Below are 19,900 nucleotides of genomic sequence, written 5' to 3'. Positions count from 1 at the left end.
TGACTCGCAAAAAACCTTCTGACAGTTTTTCTGGTGGAACCTTCATCATGAGATCCCGGTCTGATGAAGCCAATAAGACCACATCATCTGCAAAAAGCAGAGACCCAATCCTAAGACCACCAAAACGGATCCCTCAACACCTTTCCTGTGCCTTGAAAGTCTGTCCACAAAGGCTATAAACAAAATCTGTGACAAAGGGCGATCTTAATGAACGCCACCTCTCACTTTAAGCTGCTATGTTGTTTGGTGCACTTGTTCAACTGCTTGTCAACAAAGGCTCAACCGACCAGGGTAGCAACTTAATGCACAACTCAGAATGAGAAAGGTCAAGAGCCAACAGTAGTTCAACTGTTACAATCAAGCTGCTCATATATTACATTCTCTGAACCATGACATGTTGTACGATGAAGTAGATAGATGGCATCCATCATCTCTAACCAGGCCTTCTATGTTTCATCCACACTTCTATCGGTTGGTGGATATTTCCTCTCTCTTTGCTCATTCTCTGTTAACCAAAGAGTTGGTGCCACTTTCAAAGTCACCTAAATCCTCTTCCTGTCTCATTTTGATACTCAGTCGTGATTCTACAATCAAAGCATTAGTTTACAATTGTTTTCCCCAGATCAGATTTGTTTTTTAGTTAGCTTCTGCTGCGTATGTCACTTTAAGGGTGGATAAAATACATCTACAACAGAGATCGTGTTTGAGGTTGTAACATTTAAACTTAGAGCTGATCATCAGTGAGTCATATTTCTAGTCAGGTTTAAAGCCAGATCTCAGCCTCATTCCCCTGTGATCTTCAAAGCCTGAAAGGACAGCCGCTCTCCTCCTGTCTGCTCCCTGTCTTCCAGCAGCGTCTCTCGCTGTGTGTGATCCTGAGGTGTGACACTTTCCCAGTAGCCCACAGGTATCTGTTACCCAGCCAGGAGGGCTGGCTCACCGCCCAGATCATCTGCCTGTCTCAGAGGGCACAATGGAGCTGATTGATCTCCAGTCCCTGGGGGTACAGACTCTCTTGTACCCGCCATGCCAGCTGCACACCAGCAGAACCCGCAGGAAACAGATACAGGTCTGACTGAATTTCCTTTCATCGTTCAATGCTCCTCAATGCGTTTCTCCTAAAATATGATTCTGCTGATTTAAACCTCCAGAGATCTAGGCGGTCATTCTCTAAAAACCTAACCTTCATGTTTCTGGACTACGAGAGGAAGGCGGAGTACCCAGAGATAACCCACGCAGGCACAGGGAGAACATGCACACTCCATGCAGAAAGACGCCAAGCCAGGATTTGAACCCAGCGGCACCCAGCGGCTTCCTGTGGCAAGACAGAGCAACTGCGGCAACGTGCAGCTCATATTAAAATTAATCTACAAAGTATTACTGTCCTCTATCTAATAGGTGGTAGTAACAAAAATAAAAAGTACAGCTCACTGCAAAACCAACATTTATGTGCTAAAGGTTTAAAACATGAACAACGTATGTAGGTGTTCGCAGAAACCGTCAACATTGGCGCCATCTACTGGATTAAATCTGGAAGTACTACGCTTAACACTGCCGTTTTACTTTATTTGATTGCTAAATTCATTAAAACCCTTTTTCTGGGCCACTTGTTGATTGCGAAATGAACTGTGAGATCAAATAAGCAGCACATTTTCTGGCACATCCTAGTGTTTACCACAGGAATCTGCACCCTGTAAATCTGACGTGAAACGAGAACTGAGACAAAATGAATGTCTTTCTTTGGCTGGACTGTGGCAATGTCGGTGTGATCTGAAGGAAGTCGAGTGGGGACAGTGAACTCAAGTTACCCCAGATAATGTCACTGAGGGTTTTATTTACCTAAGGTAGAAAGTCAAAGGACTGTGCCTTCAGTCTGCATAAAAATGTTGTACAAACAAGGATTAGGAGATACTAAACATCCACACATTTTATAAAGCTGATATATGACGCAATTGCAAACTAACTTTTATAAATTGTGTGAGAAAATTTGCTTGGAAATAGATGTTTGAAGACACAGGTCTGATTTGTTATTTGTTTGCCAGTGAGAATTCATCCAGTGTTCAACTATTTAACCTGAACAGTTCCATGCAGCCCCGTCAAAAAGCTGAGTTTGTGATATAAAAAATTAGATCATAATGAATAAATTCAAAGCAAGTTTTATCCCACACAATTCAACTAAAAAACAAGCAAATATATTTGAAGGATAACAATAAAAAGAAGAATTTATTCTGGTTGCATTAGTAAACTTTGTTGAAATACCTTCAAATTAAATTTTTGTATTTCTGTTTCTTTCAAGACAAACCTCAGATTTTTGACTCGGTCATCCAAAACATTAAATCTTCCCAGTTTAAGTCATTTTTTTCTGACTGTGGATGTACGTTTGGATTTACTGTTATCCTAAAAAAAAATGTATTCATCTTCAGGTTTCGAGTATAGAACTGAAGATTTTTATTTAAAGTTATTTGCAACAGTTAATCTGTTAATCCACTTTGACAAAAACACCAGTTTCAAGTAGAAAGAGGAACAGATCCGTGTACAAGAACAGTGAAGGTCAGAGGTCATGTAAAGTGTGGTTGAAGCTTTGCCAAAATGCAAACAGAAACTTGGGAAGAGCAAAGTAATGACGTGAAAATAGAAAAAGAAAACTTACAATATTAATATTGTCTAATATCTCTGCTGCCAGTCTAATGCAGTTCATTTCATCTGTGATATTTTAATTGCTTCAGTGTCAAAGTGAAAGTTTAAAAAAAAGTAGAAAAAAGTATTAGACCTCTGACCGCTAAACAGAAGTTTTTGAGATCTCACGTCGTCATGCGAATGAGTCACAATCAAGCGCTCTTTGATTCGCATTGAAGCCGGCCCGGGCCATAAAGGGAACATGACGTGTACCATAAAACACGATCCGATCAATGTCCAGTACAACGTGGAGTCACAACCTGCTACGTGTTCATTAACGAGACAGGGGTTCTGTTTTAGATCCTGCAGCAAATCAGAACCAACTTTAAATTTTTGATCCCGACAGACTCTCTGTGGTTTTCTGAAGCCAACATTTTCATATGGGCTTGATTTGATCTACTTACAGGCTAATAAATTGAGCCCAATGGTCCCAGTGCGTTTGCCAGCTGAAGAAGCGAAAATGTGAACGTGTTTCACCATCTGGCCTCCAAATGCAAAGCAACAGTGATTCTGCACAGATGACTGATTCAACTTTTATTAATGTGTATGAAAACAGAAATATGCACCAGAAAGAGGAAAGAGATAGTTTTCAGTGTATTACACAAGTCAAAAAAGTGAATGTGCACCACAGTTTGTACACTTCTCTGTAAGCTACACTGAAATCCCTCCATTCTAAGCAACTGATTATAACCTGAAATAAACCAGATTTCATTCTGTACCGGATGTTACAAAGGGTAATAAAAGACGGGGATCAGACTTGGAACTGGAGCATGAATCATGCTTTTATGTGTTTGTATTGCAGCAGCTAACCTGCTGTCATCCTGGCACGCAGCTTACTGGGCCACACGGACAGAAAAAGGTCATCTGTTATAAACTTTGCAGTCACTGTCCCTTTTATTGCTGATGATTACTGAGATGCAAACGGGATGATAAATGTGTCTTATTATGCCTGACTGTGGAATGTGGACATTTTTGTTACATTACACGCCTAAATTAAATCTGATATAGACAGCTGCTTTAAGAGGTCAACTTTTTAGTTGACAGAGTCCACCTGTGTGTAATTTAAGCTCATTGTGACTGCAGGTGCTCTGTGAAGGCCACGGATGTTTGCTAAAGAACATTAGTGAACAACTAGCATCACTAGCATCAAAAGTATACAGAAGACAAATGAGAGAAAAATATGTGGAGTGGTTCAAGCAGAATCATCTCCACCCCTAACAAAGTATTTGCTGACTAGGTTGTGCAAGACAGAAGAAAACTCTCTAAAATAACATCTTTTATTCTGAAGGTCCAGAGAGCCTCTTGTGGCTCTGGAGCCTCATGTTGCAAACCTCAAATGTACACCACACTTTTCAGAAGTGTTTTGGTGAAAGGGAAACATGCATCATACTTAGTCAGGTTATTAGCTGTATTTGTATGATTCAAACCAGCAATAAATGTGATCACTGGTCATTGCTATGCTATTACTGTTAGTCATAAGTAGAAACACTTAGAAACTAAACTATTATTCACAGAGTATTCTGTCTTAATGCTCTGTATCTGGAGATTTTCGTCTCAAACCTGGGGTATTAGGAAGCTTGTGAGCTCAAACCATGAGAAGAAAATCCCCAGGGGACTAGTTTCCAGAAACTTTACTTATGCAACAGAATCCCAGAATAAAATCATTTGTTACAAATTGTAACAAATGATTGTAACTGAGTTTTAATTGTAACTTACAATTAAAACTCAGTCAGGAAGGGAATGAGCCGAGCACAGCCTTGAAAAAGAAAAAGTTCAAGTGTTTGGGTCTATTAGAGGTCTAGGAGCAATAGATTTAATAATGTAGTTGTAAGATGTTTCATTTGAAGAAGATTAGAAATATTTGATAGATTTCTAATATGTGGGTCAACTAAATAGGGTCTGTGATTTGTGATTCTTTATCTGTCAGAGGTGACAGTGGGCGAGGTAGTGTGTGGGTGGATGGCCGTTTGTCCGGTGTTCCCTGATGACGGACTGTGAACTTTTCCAGGGTAGACCCCACTTTTCACACAGTGACTGCTGGAGAGAGGAACCAATCCTCCAAAGTGAAACAAAGATGTTAAGACATCTGTAAATTTTCATCCATGGATGAAATGTGGTATGCCTGCTTGCCCATGGATAGTATCAGGGACTGAATATGCAACAAGGGTATTTTTATTTATTTGTCTGTTTTATTTATTACCTATAACAGATTAATTTGATTAAAATCATATTCTAAAAATGTATCACATCATTAAAACCTATTTCGACAGGTGTGTGTAAAAATGTAGTAACACCAGTGACTTTGACTTTCAACTATATAAATAAAGGAAAAATTCAACAACAAAAAAAACAAGTTCCTAAATGGATAACACCTGACGTCATGGTTGAAAATTCACATTTTTTAATGTCAAAATATTTCACTTGTCACCGCTTTGAACTTTAGCTGACAGGTGAAAGTTCGTGAAATCAACCTGCTGAATCGCCATTGTTGCCTCATTAGAAATCCCCGACTAACCAACTCCTCTCTCATTCCACCTTCTCGTCGTCACCTTTGTTCTAGAATCATTGCGTCACAGCGCCACGCCTCATCTCGCGATATTTTTTTCAGAGCGAATAAATACAGCAGCCGTTGCTTCGTTCACATCATCCGGTGAGGAAAGTGACGTTTGTGAGTTATCTCTCGCCTTTAATTCGGTAAGTGTTTTGAACACTTTATTGAGAAACTGCCTGCTTTTAGCTGCGGTATTTACAACAGATACCGGAACTACTTTTAAAAAACGCTGTACTGCGGAAGTAACTGCTTATTCCTATAATGGTCTTTGCTTTTGTTTTTGCATTTCTTCAGAAGAAAAGTTGTTACAGTAAGTCTAAATATGTTTTTACAGATTTCTGAGAGCAGAAATGGCAGCAGCTGAAGTTATGCCAAATCAGGTGAGTTTAGTAAAGACAGTAGTGATGCTGTTGCTGTAAGAATCTCACTCGTTCAGTGTTAAGAAATTGGTTGAAATTGTGTTTCTCTATATTTGCTCACAGAGTGTGGTGGAGAGGGTAACCAGCCTCCCTCTGGTGAGCTCCACCTACAGCCTGGTGTTCAGTGTGTATTCAAACACCAAAGACAACCATCCTTACATCAGGAGTGTGTGTGAGGCTGCAGAGCAAGGGGTCCGCACCATCACCTCTGTGGCCCTCACCACGGCCTCGCCCATCATCGGCAAGCTGGAACCTCAAAGTAAGATTAAAGGACAAGCAACACATACTAAAACCTTGAGGGCCATTATGTGCTGTTCAGCTGAGTCACATCACTAGAATATGAAACAGGATGGTTAACCCAGACTCCTGACTCTTAATCCAGTTGATCTTTCACCTCATTATGAGTCAGTGTTACATAAGTATTCACAACTCTAGAATTCTTCAGATTTCGTATTCAATTTGGATTTTTTTTTTTGATGAAACAAGACAAAGTGGGTGGTTTTTGAAATATTAAACAAATAAGCTTGATCTGCACCCCAATCTCTTTACAAGTGTTTTTCCAGGATTGGACATGATTTAGCTACACCCATCTTTTTCACAACAGAAGAAATAAAGCATGCCCACAGCATGATGCAGCCACAACCATATTTAACATTATTGGGGATTGGTGCAGTGTTATTTGTTCTCCACATAAAACCTTTTGGATTTTGGATGTGTTAACTACTTAGATAACAAGTAGTGGCCCTGGGTTTTATTTTTGGCATATCAAAGTAAGCTGGACTAAAATCCAAATGGAAGCTATGTAACTTTTTGCCTCTACTTTTCTGTTACGCACTGTTTTGTGTTGGTCTATAGTGAAATCCCACTAAAACACATTCATATCGCTGGTTATAAAGAAGAAAATGTGAAAAAGTTTAAGGGATGCTCAAGTTATCTTGACTTTTTTGCTTCAGAAAGTCTCACGATAAATTTTCTCTTTTGCTCCATCTACAGTTGCCATTGCCAATGACCTGGCCTGCAAAGGTTTGGACAAGATTGAGAAAACTCTGCCAATCCTCCATCAGCCCTCTGACCAGGTATGGCAACAAGCCCAGTTGCACAACACTGATGTGAGCTAATGTCCTCAAAAAGCATTGATCATGTTGACCCATGCCTTTTCTTCCATAACCTTCCACTTTTGGCTTCAATCATTTAAAAAAATAAAAATTCCCCATCTCTCTTTTCCCCCAGATTGTTTCCAGCGCCAAGGATGTCGTAACCACCGCTAAGGATGTTATGACGGGAAAAGTCTCTGGCGCCAAGGGCACAGTCTCTGACACTCTGAGCACCGTGGTGGAAAAGACCCGGGGCGCGGTCCAGGACGGGATGGAGAGGACCAGGGCTGCCGTCAGTGGGAGTGTGAGCACAATGCTGGACAGCAGAGTGGTGCAGCTGGTCAGCAGCGGAGTGGACACGGCCCTCACTACGTCCGAGAGCCTGGTGGAGCAGTATCTGCCTCTGTCAGAGGAGGAGCTTGGTGAGTGGAAGTTATTGGATAAATGCTTGGAAACCAATATTCAGGCACCTCTATTGTTTTATGTTTTGTCACGTTGCAACCAAAAACCTCCATCTTATTGGGATTTTATGTGGTGGACCAGCATGTACAGTAGTTATGAAAGGGAAAGAAAAATGCAATGTGATTGAGAAGCAAATCAGATGATGTATTGTCAAAACCTTGTTGCCATAGTTATGTATCATAACTGTTCAAAAGTAAAAAAAACTGAGACCAAAAATCCTTCCAGCTGCACAGCATCCAAAACCAGAGGGAATAAATGTCCAAACATGTGACGCCTCAACCAAAAAAAAAAAAAAATCATAAGAACTAAAGTCTTATAAAAAGAACAAATCAGTACTAATGTAACAGAGCCACTTCAACATGCTGCCACCATGAGCAATGCAATTCCAACATTGTAAAGAACTAAAAGAATATCTTGCAGTTACATAAAGCTGCATCATGGGTCAGATATTAACAGGCAGCTAACTTTGGTTCCCAGAAAACCGGGCTTATGAGATAAACGCAAATGTGCATTAGCTGCTTTTTCCCCACCAGCATCACAATCAAGAGTTGTTCAGACTGACACTCTGGTACACTGTGGTCAGAGTTCTTCTCAAGGATTTAAAGCTCAGGCTTTCTAACACTGATTTTACTTTCATGACTGAAAACCTCACATATGCAGTGGCTTGTGGCACCTAAATATAGTGTGTTTTTGTTTCCCCTCGCCTTGTGACAGAGCTGGAGGCTAAAGCCGTGAAAGGCTTCGATAATAAAGAGAGCTACTACGTCCGCCTGGGCTGCCTGTCCACCAAGCTGAGAAAGAGAGCGTACACCAGGGCCGTGGCCAGGATACAGGAGGGCAAGGAGCGCAGCACGGGGTTCATCTCTGAGCTCAACTCCACTGTTGACCTGGTGCGACTTTAACACAGCTGCTACTCTTAGATACTACGAGAATCGATTTAAATTATTCCCTTAAAGTGTGAAAAAAATGCTGATTCTAAGATTTAATCTTTATTCTTTCTAGATTGAATACGGCAGAAAGAACATCAACAATGCTAACCAGATGGTGAACAACAAGCTGAACTCAATGGTCCCGTGGAAATCTGGTAGTCAGAGCCAGGAGAATGGTCACCATGCAGAGGTAATTCGCACAGGAAGCCATGTTTTGATTTGAACAAATTTCTTTCAGTTTAACCAAATCCAGCCAGGTGGCTTAACAGTCGGAGCCTTGAGGAAAAACACATTTATCCTTTTTGGCTTCTCACCACATTAGGACTTCATGTAAAAACTGTACGGATAATTAATGAAACTCTCAAAGTCCTGGCCACGTCTTACATGAAACCATTTATTATGCTGCACAAGACCTTTGGTTGCATCATGAAGGTTTACTAGTCGTTCCAAGAGGATTTAGGTCCAGAACGGGAGGGAGAGCCAACTCCCTCACAGCCTTTAAATCTACCATGTTTGAAAAGGCTTACGTTTAATTAAAGCCACTAAAATTTATTGCCACACCCTTGTAAAGATATGTGAAAATATAAACTAACCTTTTATTGGAGAAACATGATCTAACTGTGAAAACAACATAACATTTATTTGAGATTACCAAAAAATAAAAGTAGAAAAATGTTTTAGTTAACTGATGGCATTATTTTTTGTGGGATTGAGTAAAGACGATATTAAACATGTATTTTCTTTAAAAAAAAAAAAATGCATTCAAATTTTAAATGTTTTTACATTTTCAGTATAACATTGGGTTTTTGCAGTTAAAAGTATTTTAGGGCTAATACACATTTCTGCCTCAGATATTAACTGCTTCCACTGCTGAAGCAGTTTTTTCTTCATACCAGTTTAATATCCGTTTTATGACTGGTTCTCATATGCTAGTTATACATTTGCAAATATTTGTTGTAGGTTTTACTGCAAGGCGATTATTATTATAAAACTGATAAAAGACCAATCAAAAATGTTAATTTTAAATTTTTATCCTCTTGCTGCAGGTGATTGAGTCTCGCACCTTGGCCCTCGCTCGTTCCCTCACCCAGCAGCTACAGACCACCTGCCTCGTTCTGGTCTCCAGCCTGAAGGGACTCCCCAACCACATCCAGCAGGAGGCGCTGTCCCTCAGCCATTCGGCAGCACAGGTGTACAACAGTTTCAGCCGAGCCAAGGCGCTGGGAGACCTGCCGGACAGCGTGTTAACCAGCTGCAGGGTCCAGCTGGGCAAGATGAAGGAGTCCCTGGACAATGTCATGGATTACCTGGTCAACAACACGCCGCTCAACTGGCTGGTCGGTCCTTTCTACCCGAGGATGAGCATTCACACCGAGTCGTCCGCAGCCAGCAGCAAACAACCAGAGAATAGAAACGCCCCGTTCACTCAGCCGCAAACCGAGGAGCCTATGGAGGTGGAGATGGAGTCACTACATTCCCAACAACAATGCACTCCAGATTCAGACAGCTGAAGTAATTTTACTACAAAGTCCCTAATTAGCACTAAATGCTTGATGTCTGAGTATGGAGGTTAAGCAAACTGCACTGTTGCTTTTTTATTCTTGCAGAAGTTTCCCTGTGATCATTTCACTCACATGAATGTCTTTATTTTCAAGCCTTTGGATTTAACTTGACTAATGCTAATCTGTTTAAGCCTTCAGAAAATAAACTGGAACTATGAACTTCTGTGTTTTTCCATTCAACGTAATTTTAAAACTTTTAATCCTATGCCAATGAAATTGAACATTTAAACAAATGGGAGTCATATCTGACCAATAAGTTTTATGTCACTTTTAAGGGGATGTCACTCAGATTTCATCGATACAAGAGAGCCTGCAGGTTTAGATGCAGCTCGTCATTCCCGCAGCATGACATTACCACTACCTTGCATTATTACACAAATATACGGAAAAAAAAAATCTGCCATTTAGTTCATTTCACATTCAAAAATGCAGCACAGCTTTTATGCAGCCCATTTCTGCCCACAATTTCCCCAGTCAGCCCATTTGAAAACAAAAGACTTTCATAATTATTAGCTATTCAGTTTGAAAAGACCTTGCAGGACATTTAGGAGAAAGAAAGATTTCACAATCATACGGTATCACCAGTAAACTTTATTAGATTTTTTTTTTTAAAAAAGCAAACCATGACTGGTTGTGCACAGATGACAGACTTAAAAACGAAGTCAAGCCCAACTGGCTGGTCGAGGTCAAATATCACTGAATGCGACTGCGCTGCGATAAATACTCCATCAGACTCTGAAATTCCCAAATCCAGGAAGAATAAATGATTACTACTAATGCACAAGATTTCAATGCACTCAATGTGGAAATCCTGTAAATCATAAAGAGCTCACCGTAAGCTTCTGAATCTGGCACCAAGCTACATCATCAAGCAACTCCAAGTTGATTTCCTCCTTTGTCTCTTCAGAGAACTGTAACATCTAGAAAGAAGAAAAACTTTGCATGTTAAAATATATATATATATATATATTTCAATTCAAATTACAAAAGAATTGCAATTTAAACTACTTAATCTGAAACAGCATTAAACCTCTGACAATATGCAGGTTAAAAATAAATGTAAACATTTAAAACCCAAAACTACTGGGGAGCTTTATGTCCCTCTTAATACTGAAATCTATGAAAAGACTGCAACCCAAAGATCACAAAAAAAAAAACAAATCTTTGATGATAGCAATTTAAGTGGCTAGCATAAATGTCAGGACTTGCAGTAATCGTTACTGTAAAATGTGATTTTCTCATCGTTTAAAAACAGCTACAGAAAATCTTCCGCCTTAAGGCAGAACAATATATGCTGCTTACTTTCATTTACAAAGAAAAAAAGTTAAATTCTGACATTAGGGTGAAAACTATTTCTAATTGCTGCTATACACTTGCACATAAGGATTGTTGATTTTTGAGAGCATTAAATAAGACTGAAAAAAAATAGTTTTCTAAATCTTCAAGCTCAAATATGTTTAAGATTTTTTTTAGGATTTCAAATGGATGTTACAGTCATTGGGTTAATTACTAATAAATTTTTAATTAATGTTGGAATTGCATTGCTCTTGGTGGCAGCATGTTGAAGTAGCTCTGCCACATTAGTTCTGATTTGTTTTGCACAAGTTTTATCAGCCCTTCCATTAATAGAAAGACTCTAAAAGCAACAAGTAGCCTGGATTCAGGTGCAACAAGATGTTAAGTTACACTTTTTCTTCCTCTACAGCAGGAGCGTCAAAGTCATTTTTATTTCTGGCCACATAAAAATCATGAACATACTCAAAGGGCAAAATTTATTGATAAAACTTCCTCTTAAGCTGTTAAAATAAGAATAGGCGTCTCTGCATTCGACGAGTCCTTAAAGTTAAATAACTTCTTTTCACATTAATGTAATTTGGCAGGATACAGATAAAAGCTGCTTTGGTTAGATTGATAAAATAATTTAGGCACTCAACTGAAGACTCTTTTTGTGCCTGTTTAGAGTCTAAAGGGACACACAAAAACTTATGGTGGGCCAGATTTGGCCCTTGGGCCTTGAGTTTGACGCATGTGCTCTACAGCATTGGTTTCCAATCCTTGTCTTCAAGGGCCCACTGTCCTAGATGTTTCGCTGCTCCAGTATATCTGAGGCAAATGATTACATCATCTCCTCCACAAGGAGGCCCATTAATTACCCATTTATTTAAGTCAAGTGTGTGAAGTCAGGGAAACACAGAAAACATGAAGTAGGCGAGTCCCGAGTCCCGGGATTGAGAAACGCTGCTCTACAGCTGCAAGTAACAAGTATGCACTTTTACCTGTCCCTGCGCCGTCGTCACGGTGATGTGGGCTGCAGATCCTGAACAAGACAGCTCACCAGCAGAGAGAACCGACCTGTAACAAATGGATAAATAATCCTCAAGTTGCCAATAATCTCATTTTGACTGTTATTTTGTTGTAAAAATATTCACATCTTACTGCTTTATTATACATAGGCTTCCCTGTCTTACAGACCATAATTTATTGTCTATGCAGCACTGCAACCAGGAGAACCCAAATAAAGCTCCGGCTCATCAGTGGTAGGTTTCTTTTTCTGCAGTACAGACAATAAAGACAGACCTGAGTTTAGGCGTTTTCTGGTTCTGTACTGGCTGACTGGCAGTTTTGCGACTCGCCACATGGCTCTGGGTTCGTTTGACCATCGCTGAGGAAGTCCTGTAGGAAAAAGAAGTACATGCAACTCTTTAACCTTCAGTCTCTATCTGGTTTAGACAACTGGTCTTACCTGAGGTTTCCAGCGCTGTTGCTGACAGTTATAGTTCTATTTCTTTTTGTGCCTGTTGTTTTGCCGCTCTAAAAAAAACAACAAAAAAAAAAAAAACAGTGAAAAGCCTGTTTGAATCATTGTTTTACATCAAACGATTCACGCGTCACCTTTGGATTCCTGGCAGAAGACCTCTGGACTGGGGAGGACAACACTGACGCAGAATCAGTTGATTTTACTTTGAAAATGAAAAGTGCAAAATCATAATCATAATACAGCAGCTAGTGGAATATCTGATGCATAAAGAGTACAAACAATTACATGGTCCTCTGGGGACTCGCTTGAGGGGTTGAGCCATTTCACGGGATTCACTCTGGGGAAGGGAAAGGAAATTATTTATTTAATAAATTCTTTCATATGAAGCATAGAGGGAAGAAATAGACTCACCTGAATGGCTATAGACACCTCACTGGCTGAGAGGTCCTCCTCTATCACAGAAGACAATAAAAATTAGAGAAAATCCCCCCCCCAAAAAAACAGCAGTTTTGCATGTACTTTTTGCTACAAAAAACCCCAATCAAAATAAAGTACTTGTCTTATAAGTTTTAACAATTACAGGAATAATAAATAATTTTAAGATACTGACAAGACTGAAACAAATAAGTTAAGAAGCTCTGGCAACAGGGAGTATAAATTGTTTATGTGTCCAGCTCATTCTGCCACACCCAAACCAATTAAAACCCAAGCAATTTCCAGGATCATTCCCCCCCCCCCAGCAGTTAGCAGGTAACTCATCTTCCCGTACTCAGCAGGAAGCGAGAGAAACTTACTCCATGCATACAAAGTAAAAATAAACGTGTTCACGTCAGATAGGATTTTATTTTCCAGTTTTTTGGGAGAGAAAAACTGCCCACATACCCTATCAAAAAAATGCTACCCACCAAGGAATCCATTTTCATTTTGTCAAAAAGAAAACAAAAAAAAACAAGACAGGTCAAGAAAGTAGTTCATACAAGCAGCAGTCTTTTTCCAAAACCTGGACTGAAAGTTTCAAAGACTTAATTGATTTTGTCGTAGAAATAGTGAAAATAGATTGTCGTCAGTCCATTATCTCATTCAAAATTAAATATCAGTGTGTTGGGTATGAGCTTGGATTAGAAAGTTTTCAATCACAATGTCTAATTTTGTTTATGCCTTCTATATTGGATGTGAAATTGTTCCAATTTATTTAAACCAATTAAATAAACCCAACTCCTACATTTTTCTCTTTATTCTAGCATTGTTTTTCGTTTTGTTTTTTAACATGCTGGTCATCTTATTTTATCTTTCTTAAAACTTGATACAGTTTAGAGGGAATTACACCAATTCCATTCTTTACTGCCCCTGTTAAACAAATGATAAAATGTACCGCCCGTTATGTCACCAGACTTTAGCAACATTTGGGTTTGTTCAGCTACATCTGCATCAATTTCAAGTATGTACTTTTAATAAGATCAAGTGCAAATCATGACTTAAAGACTTACGGCTGATCAGATCCCCTACGAGAGTATTTTGAAGAGAAGGAGGCATTTTCATCAGCTCCACTTTAAACACTTTGTCAACTGTTGCTAGTAGACTCTCCAGTTTGGACTCCAAGTGCCTCATGCGGTCCTGTGCTGAAAATGCATTAAAAATAAATAATAATAATAATAATAATAATAATAATAATAATAATAATAATAATAAATGTGATGTTCCAGCTTGGTGTTTAACACCTTTGTTGTCATCTACCTTCTTTCTCAATCTGTTGGATAAAAAGCCCATGTTTCTTCCGTCGCATTTCCCGCTTGTTCTCAGTATTTGCTTCAATTTTCGCCCGTCGTTGTGACATTTTGTCTCCTTTTCCTCTTAGAAGTAAAAAAATAAAAAAATCACAAACACCCAACGCCAGGAAAACACACCTGTGCTTCCAGCTGATTTAATCTTCCTCTTTTTTCTTCTTCTTCTGTTGCGTTTTATGGCAGTTTACAGACTTTGTGCATTACCGCCATCAACTGGACGGAGATGTAACTTCAGAAATTAATTTTTTACTATACATCTTCAAATAGCTGATTTAATTAAAGGCTGGGTCCAATTTCAAGAGCCGATTCGCCGCGTCCTTCTTCAGCCACGAAAACCGGAAGTCACCTCAGTATTTATCCTGTTGGCTAGCAACTATAACGATGCTTAACATAATCTGGTCAAAATAAATAAATAAATAAATAAATAAATAAATAAATAAATAAATGGCGCTGGAAATCTTACTCAGGTTTTTTAATCACAAATCATTTAATTATTTTTAAATAATTAGAGGAGTTAATTCTTTTTTCCCCCCAAATGACTAAAGACTATCAACACGAATTTGCTTATTTTTTTTGTACCGACAGATTTTAATATTTAAATGGCTTGAATAATTTGATGAAACAAAAACCTCTAGCTGGGAAAAGACAGCATACTATCACCATGTTTCGTTGTTCTATGCAAAACTCCTGCATGTTTTGTTTTCTGCTGCTGATAAGTTATTTTTAGGCAGCGTTCATTTGACATCCCATAAACACCCAGGTCCAGAAATATTATGTCAACTCCTCAGAAATTTCAGTGACACCAATGTTGTGCAATTTCTTTAATATTTATATGGTATACTGGAGATGGAAAGTATGTTTCCACACTTTTTAAAAGAAAATATTTTTCTGTATCAGTACAAAAAAAAATTTTTTCATAATTTCCACAGTTTGTTTTTGCATTCATATTAACTATAGTCCAAATCTCAAATAACGGTAATCTATTCCTCTCTTACTTAAGCCTTATCAGTTTGTGAATTTAAGTTCTTGATGAGTTAAAATGTCTCGACTGTAGCATGACACTGTTGGTGTAACGTTACTTTTACCTTGTTGCTCAGTTCTGAATCCTGCAGCAAAATACACAGATTATTCCCAATCTGAGCTTTGATTGTTGGAAGAAGTCCTTCTTGGAACACATTTTGATCCTCCAGACAACGCCGTGCTCTCTGGCAGGATTGTGAGCAAGCCCACTCTCTTGGATGAGAAGCAACCCCACACAAAGTGCATCAAGAGGCTTCGCTGTTGGCGCAACACACAACATGGTTTTCCAGATGTTGCAAAAAAAAAAGTGAGTGGCTCTGAGAAAATAACTTAGCACCATTCTTCTGTGTTAAGGTATTTATGGGGCAAATTGATTTATGCACTTTTGCTGGGCTCTTGAGAGAAATGCAACTGGAGTTGTGAAATTGGACATTTTTCCCTGTCCTTCTCAAATACCTCAGACTGAGGCAATGAAAAGTGCTGTGAAATTTCTGCTAAAGGTTATTTGCTGTTGTGCAGACGTCTATCAAATAGATGACTATCAAAGACAAAAAACAGATATTAAAACAATTGACATCTATACTGCTTTGAATGTACAGTTGGGAACCAAAGTCCCTTAGCTTTTTCTTTTTCTTGAATATGTTTATCTGTATTTATCTGTATTTGTTTTTTCTTGAGGCATAACAAATTTTTCACTCTGTCGTTATACAGTGTGTCTGTGAATAAAGGTTTAAAAAAACATCCTCCTCCATCCAACAGACTTCTTGTGGCTTTGATGTGAAGCAGTGATGTCACACATCCTGTCTGTGGCACCACTAGTGACTGTCTTCATATTCCCAGATTCCACAGAGAAATTCATTTGCAGTTTAAGGTTTGACCAAGAAAGGAAAGATGGCAGAAAAAGATTTCTTGTTGAACAAAATAGAGATTTTGCAGAAGAGCCGCGTGAAGCTGCACAAAGAAAACGAGCAGCTTCAGAAGACAGTAGAAAGCCAGAAGAGAAAACTCGAGCACCTTAACAACAGCAGAGATGACGATTTTTAAATTAAAGAACAGAAACATTGGGGGTCGCTGGTATCACAATGCTTGGGGGATAGCGCCAGCAGAGAGAGACTTTGGGGGTCGCTGGCACCAGGAGGCTTGGGGGATAGCGGCAGCAGAGAGGGAAACTTGGGGGGTCGCTGGTACCAGGATGCTTGGGGGTTAGCAGCAGCAGAAAGAGAAACTTGGGGGGTCGCTGGTACCAGGATGCTTGGGGGTTAGCAGCAGCAGAGAGGGAAACTTGGGGGGTCGCTGGCACCATAATGCTTGGGGGTTAGCTGCAGCAGAGAGGGAAGGTTGGGGGGTCGCTGGTACCAGGATGCTTGGGGGATAACGGCAGCAGAGAGGGAAACTTGGGGGGTTTCTGGTACCAGGAGGCTTGGGGGATAGCGGCAGCAGAGAGGGAAACTTGGGGGTCGCTGGCACCATAATACTTGGGGGATAGCGGCAGCAGAGAGGGAAACTTGGGGGTCGCTGGCACCATAATACTTGGGGGTTCGCGGCAGCAGAAAGGAAAACTTTGGGGGGGTCGCTGGTACCAGGATTCTTGGAGGATAGCGGCAGCAGAGAGGGAAACTTGGGGGTCGTTGGTACCAGGATGCTTGGAGGATAGCGGCAGCAGAGAGGGAAACTTGGGGGTCGTTGGTACCAGGATGCTTGGAGGATAGCGGCAGCAGAGAGGGAAACTTGGGGGTCGCTTGCTCCATAATGAAGTTTCTTCCAGACGACCTGAATTGTATCCTCACCCTGCCTTTCAACAGAGGATACGATGTAAGTTTTTGTTCCGCCGCACTACTGAAAGATTTTTGGACACGTTACGAAAACGCTAAGACCCAGTTTTCAGCATTTGAGGTTGAGAAACTGACTGACAACTCCCTGAAAACAGTGATTGTCAGGATGTTCAATGAGACTGTCAGTGCTGAAGATATCTGTATGTGGCTGGGAGTAGTGCAAACTGCAGAAACAGCCAATCAGAGACAGGAGGCGGGGCTTAACGCTGTCAATCACTCATTCAGGTATGTCCTGCTAAATTTGCTAATAGAGAAACAACTTAGAGTTACAGTGAAACCGTTTATCCACGGCCATTCGTGGCTATGCTAACTAGCCTATCATTCATGTCAGGCTATGCTAGCTGTAGCTTAAAGAAAGTTTCTTAAGTTAAAGTTTGAAAAGTATACAATTTTAGCATTTTTGAGTTTTTCTAAATTTCTCATTTTGAATTTTTCATATTTTTATTATTTCTCTGAGTTTCTGAATGTGTTTAGTTAAATGTTAAATCCTAAAGTTACTCAGGGAATATTTTATTTCCCACCGTGAGTCAGGACCAGATGTGTGAAGTTGTTAATCGTCAGTCAGAGGAATGACCGGCATACTTACCTGGCAGGGGTGACTCCACGATCCTGTAGGTGGGTCACCCAGGGTGAGGATCAGCCATTGCACTGCGGCAATCTGACCTCTGTGAATTCTCCACATGGGAGAATCTCAACTGCACAATTTATGGTAGTGGGGGACTGTGTTCGTGCTCTCCCCTGGTATTAATGTTAAATGATAAATTATGAGATACTGTCTGAACTAACCCATACATGATGTTAAAGACAGAATCTCATACTGAAAACTGTCTGCTTTAAATGTTACTTTGAACTCGCTTTATTCTGACAATCAGCTAATTGGTCAAACCAGTAAATAAAGCAGCACTAAGTAACATATTATAAACTTATTTCATTGTCATGTCAGTATAATCTGTAGGAGGCGTAACAGGGCCATCATAGATTAAAAAATAAATTCTGCCAAAATTCTCAAATTTTGAAATTCAATTCAGAAATTGTCATGGCATTTTATTTAAATTCCTTTTTCTTAAAAGTCAAAAATTTCCATTTTTTTTCCAGAAAATTTCTGAGGTTAATCTTAAAATCCGAGCTTAAATTTACTACTCCTTTTTTATTATTATTTCAGCCTCAAGTTGCTGTAATACACCACTGTAAAAATGAGACAATCTGAAATAATCCAGCTGCTCCGCCTACTGCCAGTGCTTTCAGTACAAACAACCAATCAGAACCAGGAGGCGGGGCTTAACGCTGTCAATCACTCATGTTTGTTCTTGGAAATTTGCTAATAGAGAAACAACTTAGAGTTACAGTGAAACCGTTTATCCACGGCCATTCGTGGCTATGCTAACTAGCCTATCATTCATGTCAGGCTATGCTAGCTGTAGCTTAAAGAAAGTTTCTTAAGTTAAAGTTTGAAAAGTATACAATTTTAGCATTTTTGAGTTTTCTAAATTTCTCATTTTGAGTTTTTCATATTTTTATTATTTCTCTGAGTTTCTGAATGTGTTTAGTTAAATGTTAAATCCTAAAGTTACTCAGGGAATATTTTATTTCCCACCGTGAGTCAGAACCAGATGTGTGAAGTTGTTAATCGTCAGTCAGATGAATGACCGGCATACTTACCTGGCAGGGGTGACTCCACGATCCTGTAGGTGGGTCGCCCAGGGTGAGGATCAGCCATTGCACTGCGGCGATCTGATCTCTGTGAATTCTCCACATGGGAGAATCTCAACTGCACAATTTATGATAGTGGGGGACTGCGTTGCGCTCTCCCCTGGTATTAATGTTAAATGATAAATTATGATATACTGTCTGAACTAACCTATACATGATATTAAAGACTGAAAAAAAATTGCTTTCAGTGTACTTCTAAATCTGCTCCTTGGTTGCATCTTTTCAGGCTTGCTACTGCCTCTAGTGGCGTGGGGTGGTAACACAACTAATGTAATTATATTACTAAATCAGAATACCACAAAGTCTTTATTATTTACAGTTAATTTCGGCGCTACTGGCAACATAAAAGATAAATGATCTTATAAAACACCATATTTTTTCATTTTTTTAAGGATGTGGAGCTAATTCAATGACATAAACAATACTTTTATACATTACATATATCTACATATCTCCATCAGTTATAGGAAGAACAAAAGAAATAAGGAGACATGAAAAACAACACAATCAACTATAATGAAAACACAATTTGCAATGTATACGTCAGAAATTTAATTGAGCAAAAGTCAATAACAAACAAATTAATTCTGTACACAGCAGAATAACAACCCGGGTAGTTACAACCAGGGTTGTTAAACAGATATAAGCAAAAATTCACATTTTTGTTTTTACTGTGCCATGTATATTATTTAGAGAGGCATTTTATTGGTAGAGTCTTATATATAGGAAAAAATAAGATGAAACTATTTAGAATATCAACGTGGAAAATTTCCTTCGACTCTAAAATGATCAATCATATTCATAGAATCACATTATGAACAATTTGTGAATAGAGCAAAACACTTAGCACACTATAGGTAAATGTTATCATTTAGGTGGTTAAGAATAATTATTGCACTGTCAATAAATGATTTCTAATAGATGTTCTTAGTTGCCAGAGGAACACAGTAATGCCTTCATGAGCTCAGAGGTTCAAACTGACAAAAAACAAGATGGTGCTCTCTGCTATAATATTCCTGGCATCGTCCATGTTCCTTCAGCAAACAGTTGTGACAGAGTTGTTTTTGGTTTCACCACCATTTACCTGCTACTTTACCTGCCAT

The 19,900-nt window shown here is 39.3% G+C and overlaps 2 protein-coding genes and 2 non-coding genes across 4 annotated transcripts; 3 read left to right on the top strand and 1 right to left on the bottom strand.

Moving 5' to 3' along the window:
* The first annotated feature begins 5,253 nt into the window (after nucleotides 1-5,253).
* On the top strand, nucleotides 5,254-9,852 carry plin2 (perilipin 2). Its single transcript, XM_032584298.1, has 8 exons — nucleotides 5,254-5,370; nucleotides 5,562-5,607; nucleotides 5,710-5,905; nucleotides 6,640-6,722; nucleotides 6,877-7,162; nucleotides 7,917-8,092; nucleotides 8,205-8,321; nucleotides 9,178-9,852. Exons 2-8 carry the CDS (start codon nucleotides 5,578-5,580, stop codon nucleotides 9,640-9,642), a joined length of 1,353 nt encoding a protein of 450 aa, XP_032440189.1. The 5' UTR covers nucleotides 5,254-5,370; nucleotides 5,562-5,577; the 3' UTR covers nucleotides 9,643-9,852.
* Nucleotides 9,853-10,264: 412 nt separating this feature from the next.
* cdca9 (cell division cycle associated 9) lies at nucleotides 10,265-14,519 on the bottom strand. The gene is made up of 10 exons (XM_032584027.1): nucleotides 14,186-14,519; nucleotides 13,939-14,070; nucleotides 12,863-12,903; nucleotides 12,737-12,788; nucleotides 12,586-12,653; nucleotides 12,437-12,504; nucleotides 12,271-12,366; nucleotides 11,970-12,045; nucleotides 10,527-10,613; nucleotides 10,265-10,428 (listed from the first exon to the last, which is right to left on the bottom strand). The coding sequence occupies exons 1-10, from the start codon at nucleotides 14,283-14,285 to the stop codon at nucleotides 10,387-10,389; spliced, it is 762 nt and encodes a 253-aa protein (XP_032439918.1). The 5' UTR covers nucleotides 14,286-14,519; the 3' UTR covers nucleotides 10,265-10,386.
* A 3,146-nt stretch (nucleotides 14,520-17,665) lies between these two features.
* Nucleotides 17,666-17,828, top strand: LOC116733518 (U1 spliceosomal RNA). The gene has a single exon (XR_004342042.1). It is a non-coding gene; the product is annotated as a U1 spliceosomal RNA (small nuclear RNA).
* A 910-nt stretch (nucleotides 17,829-18,738) lies between these two features.
* LOC116733519 (U1 spliceosomal RNA) lies at nucleotides 18,739-18,900 on the top strand. The gene has a single exon (XR_004342043.1). It is a non-coding gene; the product is annotated as a U1 spliceosomal RNA (small nuclear RNA).
* The last annotated feature ends 1,000 nt before the right edge of the window (nucleotides 18,901-19,900 follow it).

This window comes from Xiphophorus hellerii, chromosome 14, assembly GCF_003331165.1.
Source record: "Xiphophorus hellerii strain 12219 chromosome 14, Xiphophorus_hellerii-4.1, whole genome shotgun sequence".
Classification (NCBI taxonomy): Eukaryota; Metazoa; Chordata; class Actinopteri; order Cyprinodontiformes; family Poeciliidae; genus Xiphophorus; species Xiphophorus hellerii.
Note: the sequence above shows the minus strand (reverse complement) of the source record. Positions and strands in the feature narration are given on the sequence as shown.

Coding starts and splice junctions, on each gene's coding strand:
- plin2 (XM_032584298.1), top strand. CDS start 5,578: ATGGCAGCAGCTGAAGTTATGCCAAATCAG. Junction 5,906..6,639: donor CGGCAAGCTGGAACCTCAAA/GTAAGATTAAAG, acceptor CTCCATCTACAG/TTGCCATTGCCAATGACCTG. Junction 8,093..8,204: donor TCAACTCCACTGTTGACCTG/GTGCGACTTTAA, acceptor TATTCTTTCTAG/ATTGAATACGGCAGAAAGAA.
- cdca9 (XM_032584027.1), bottom strand. CDS start 14,285: ATGTCACAACGACGGGCGAAAATTGAAGCAAATACTGAGAACAAGCGG. Junction 10,614..11,969: donor TGACGACGGCGCAGGGACAG/GTAAAAGTGCAT, acceptor TCTTCTTTCTAG/ATGTTACAGTTCTCTGAAGA. Junction 10,429..10,526: donor GCCAGATTCAGAAGCTTACG/GTGAGCTCTTTA, acceptor TGGGAATTTCAG/AGTCTGATGGAGTATTTATC.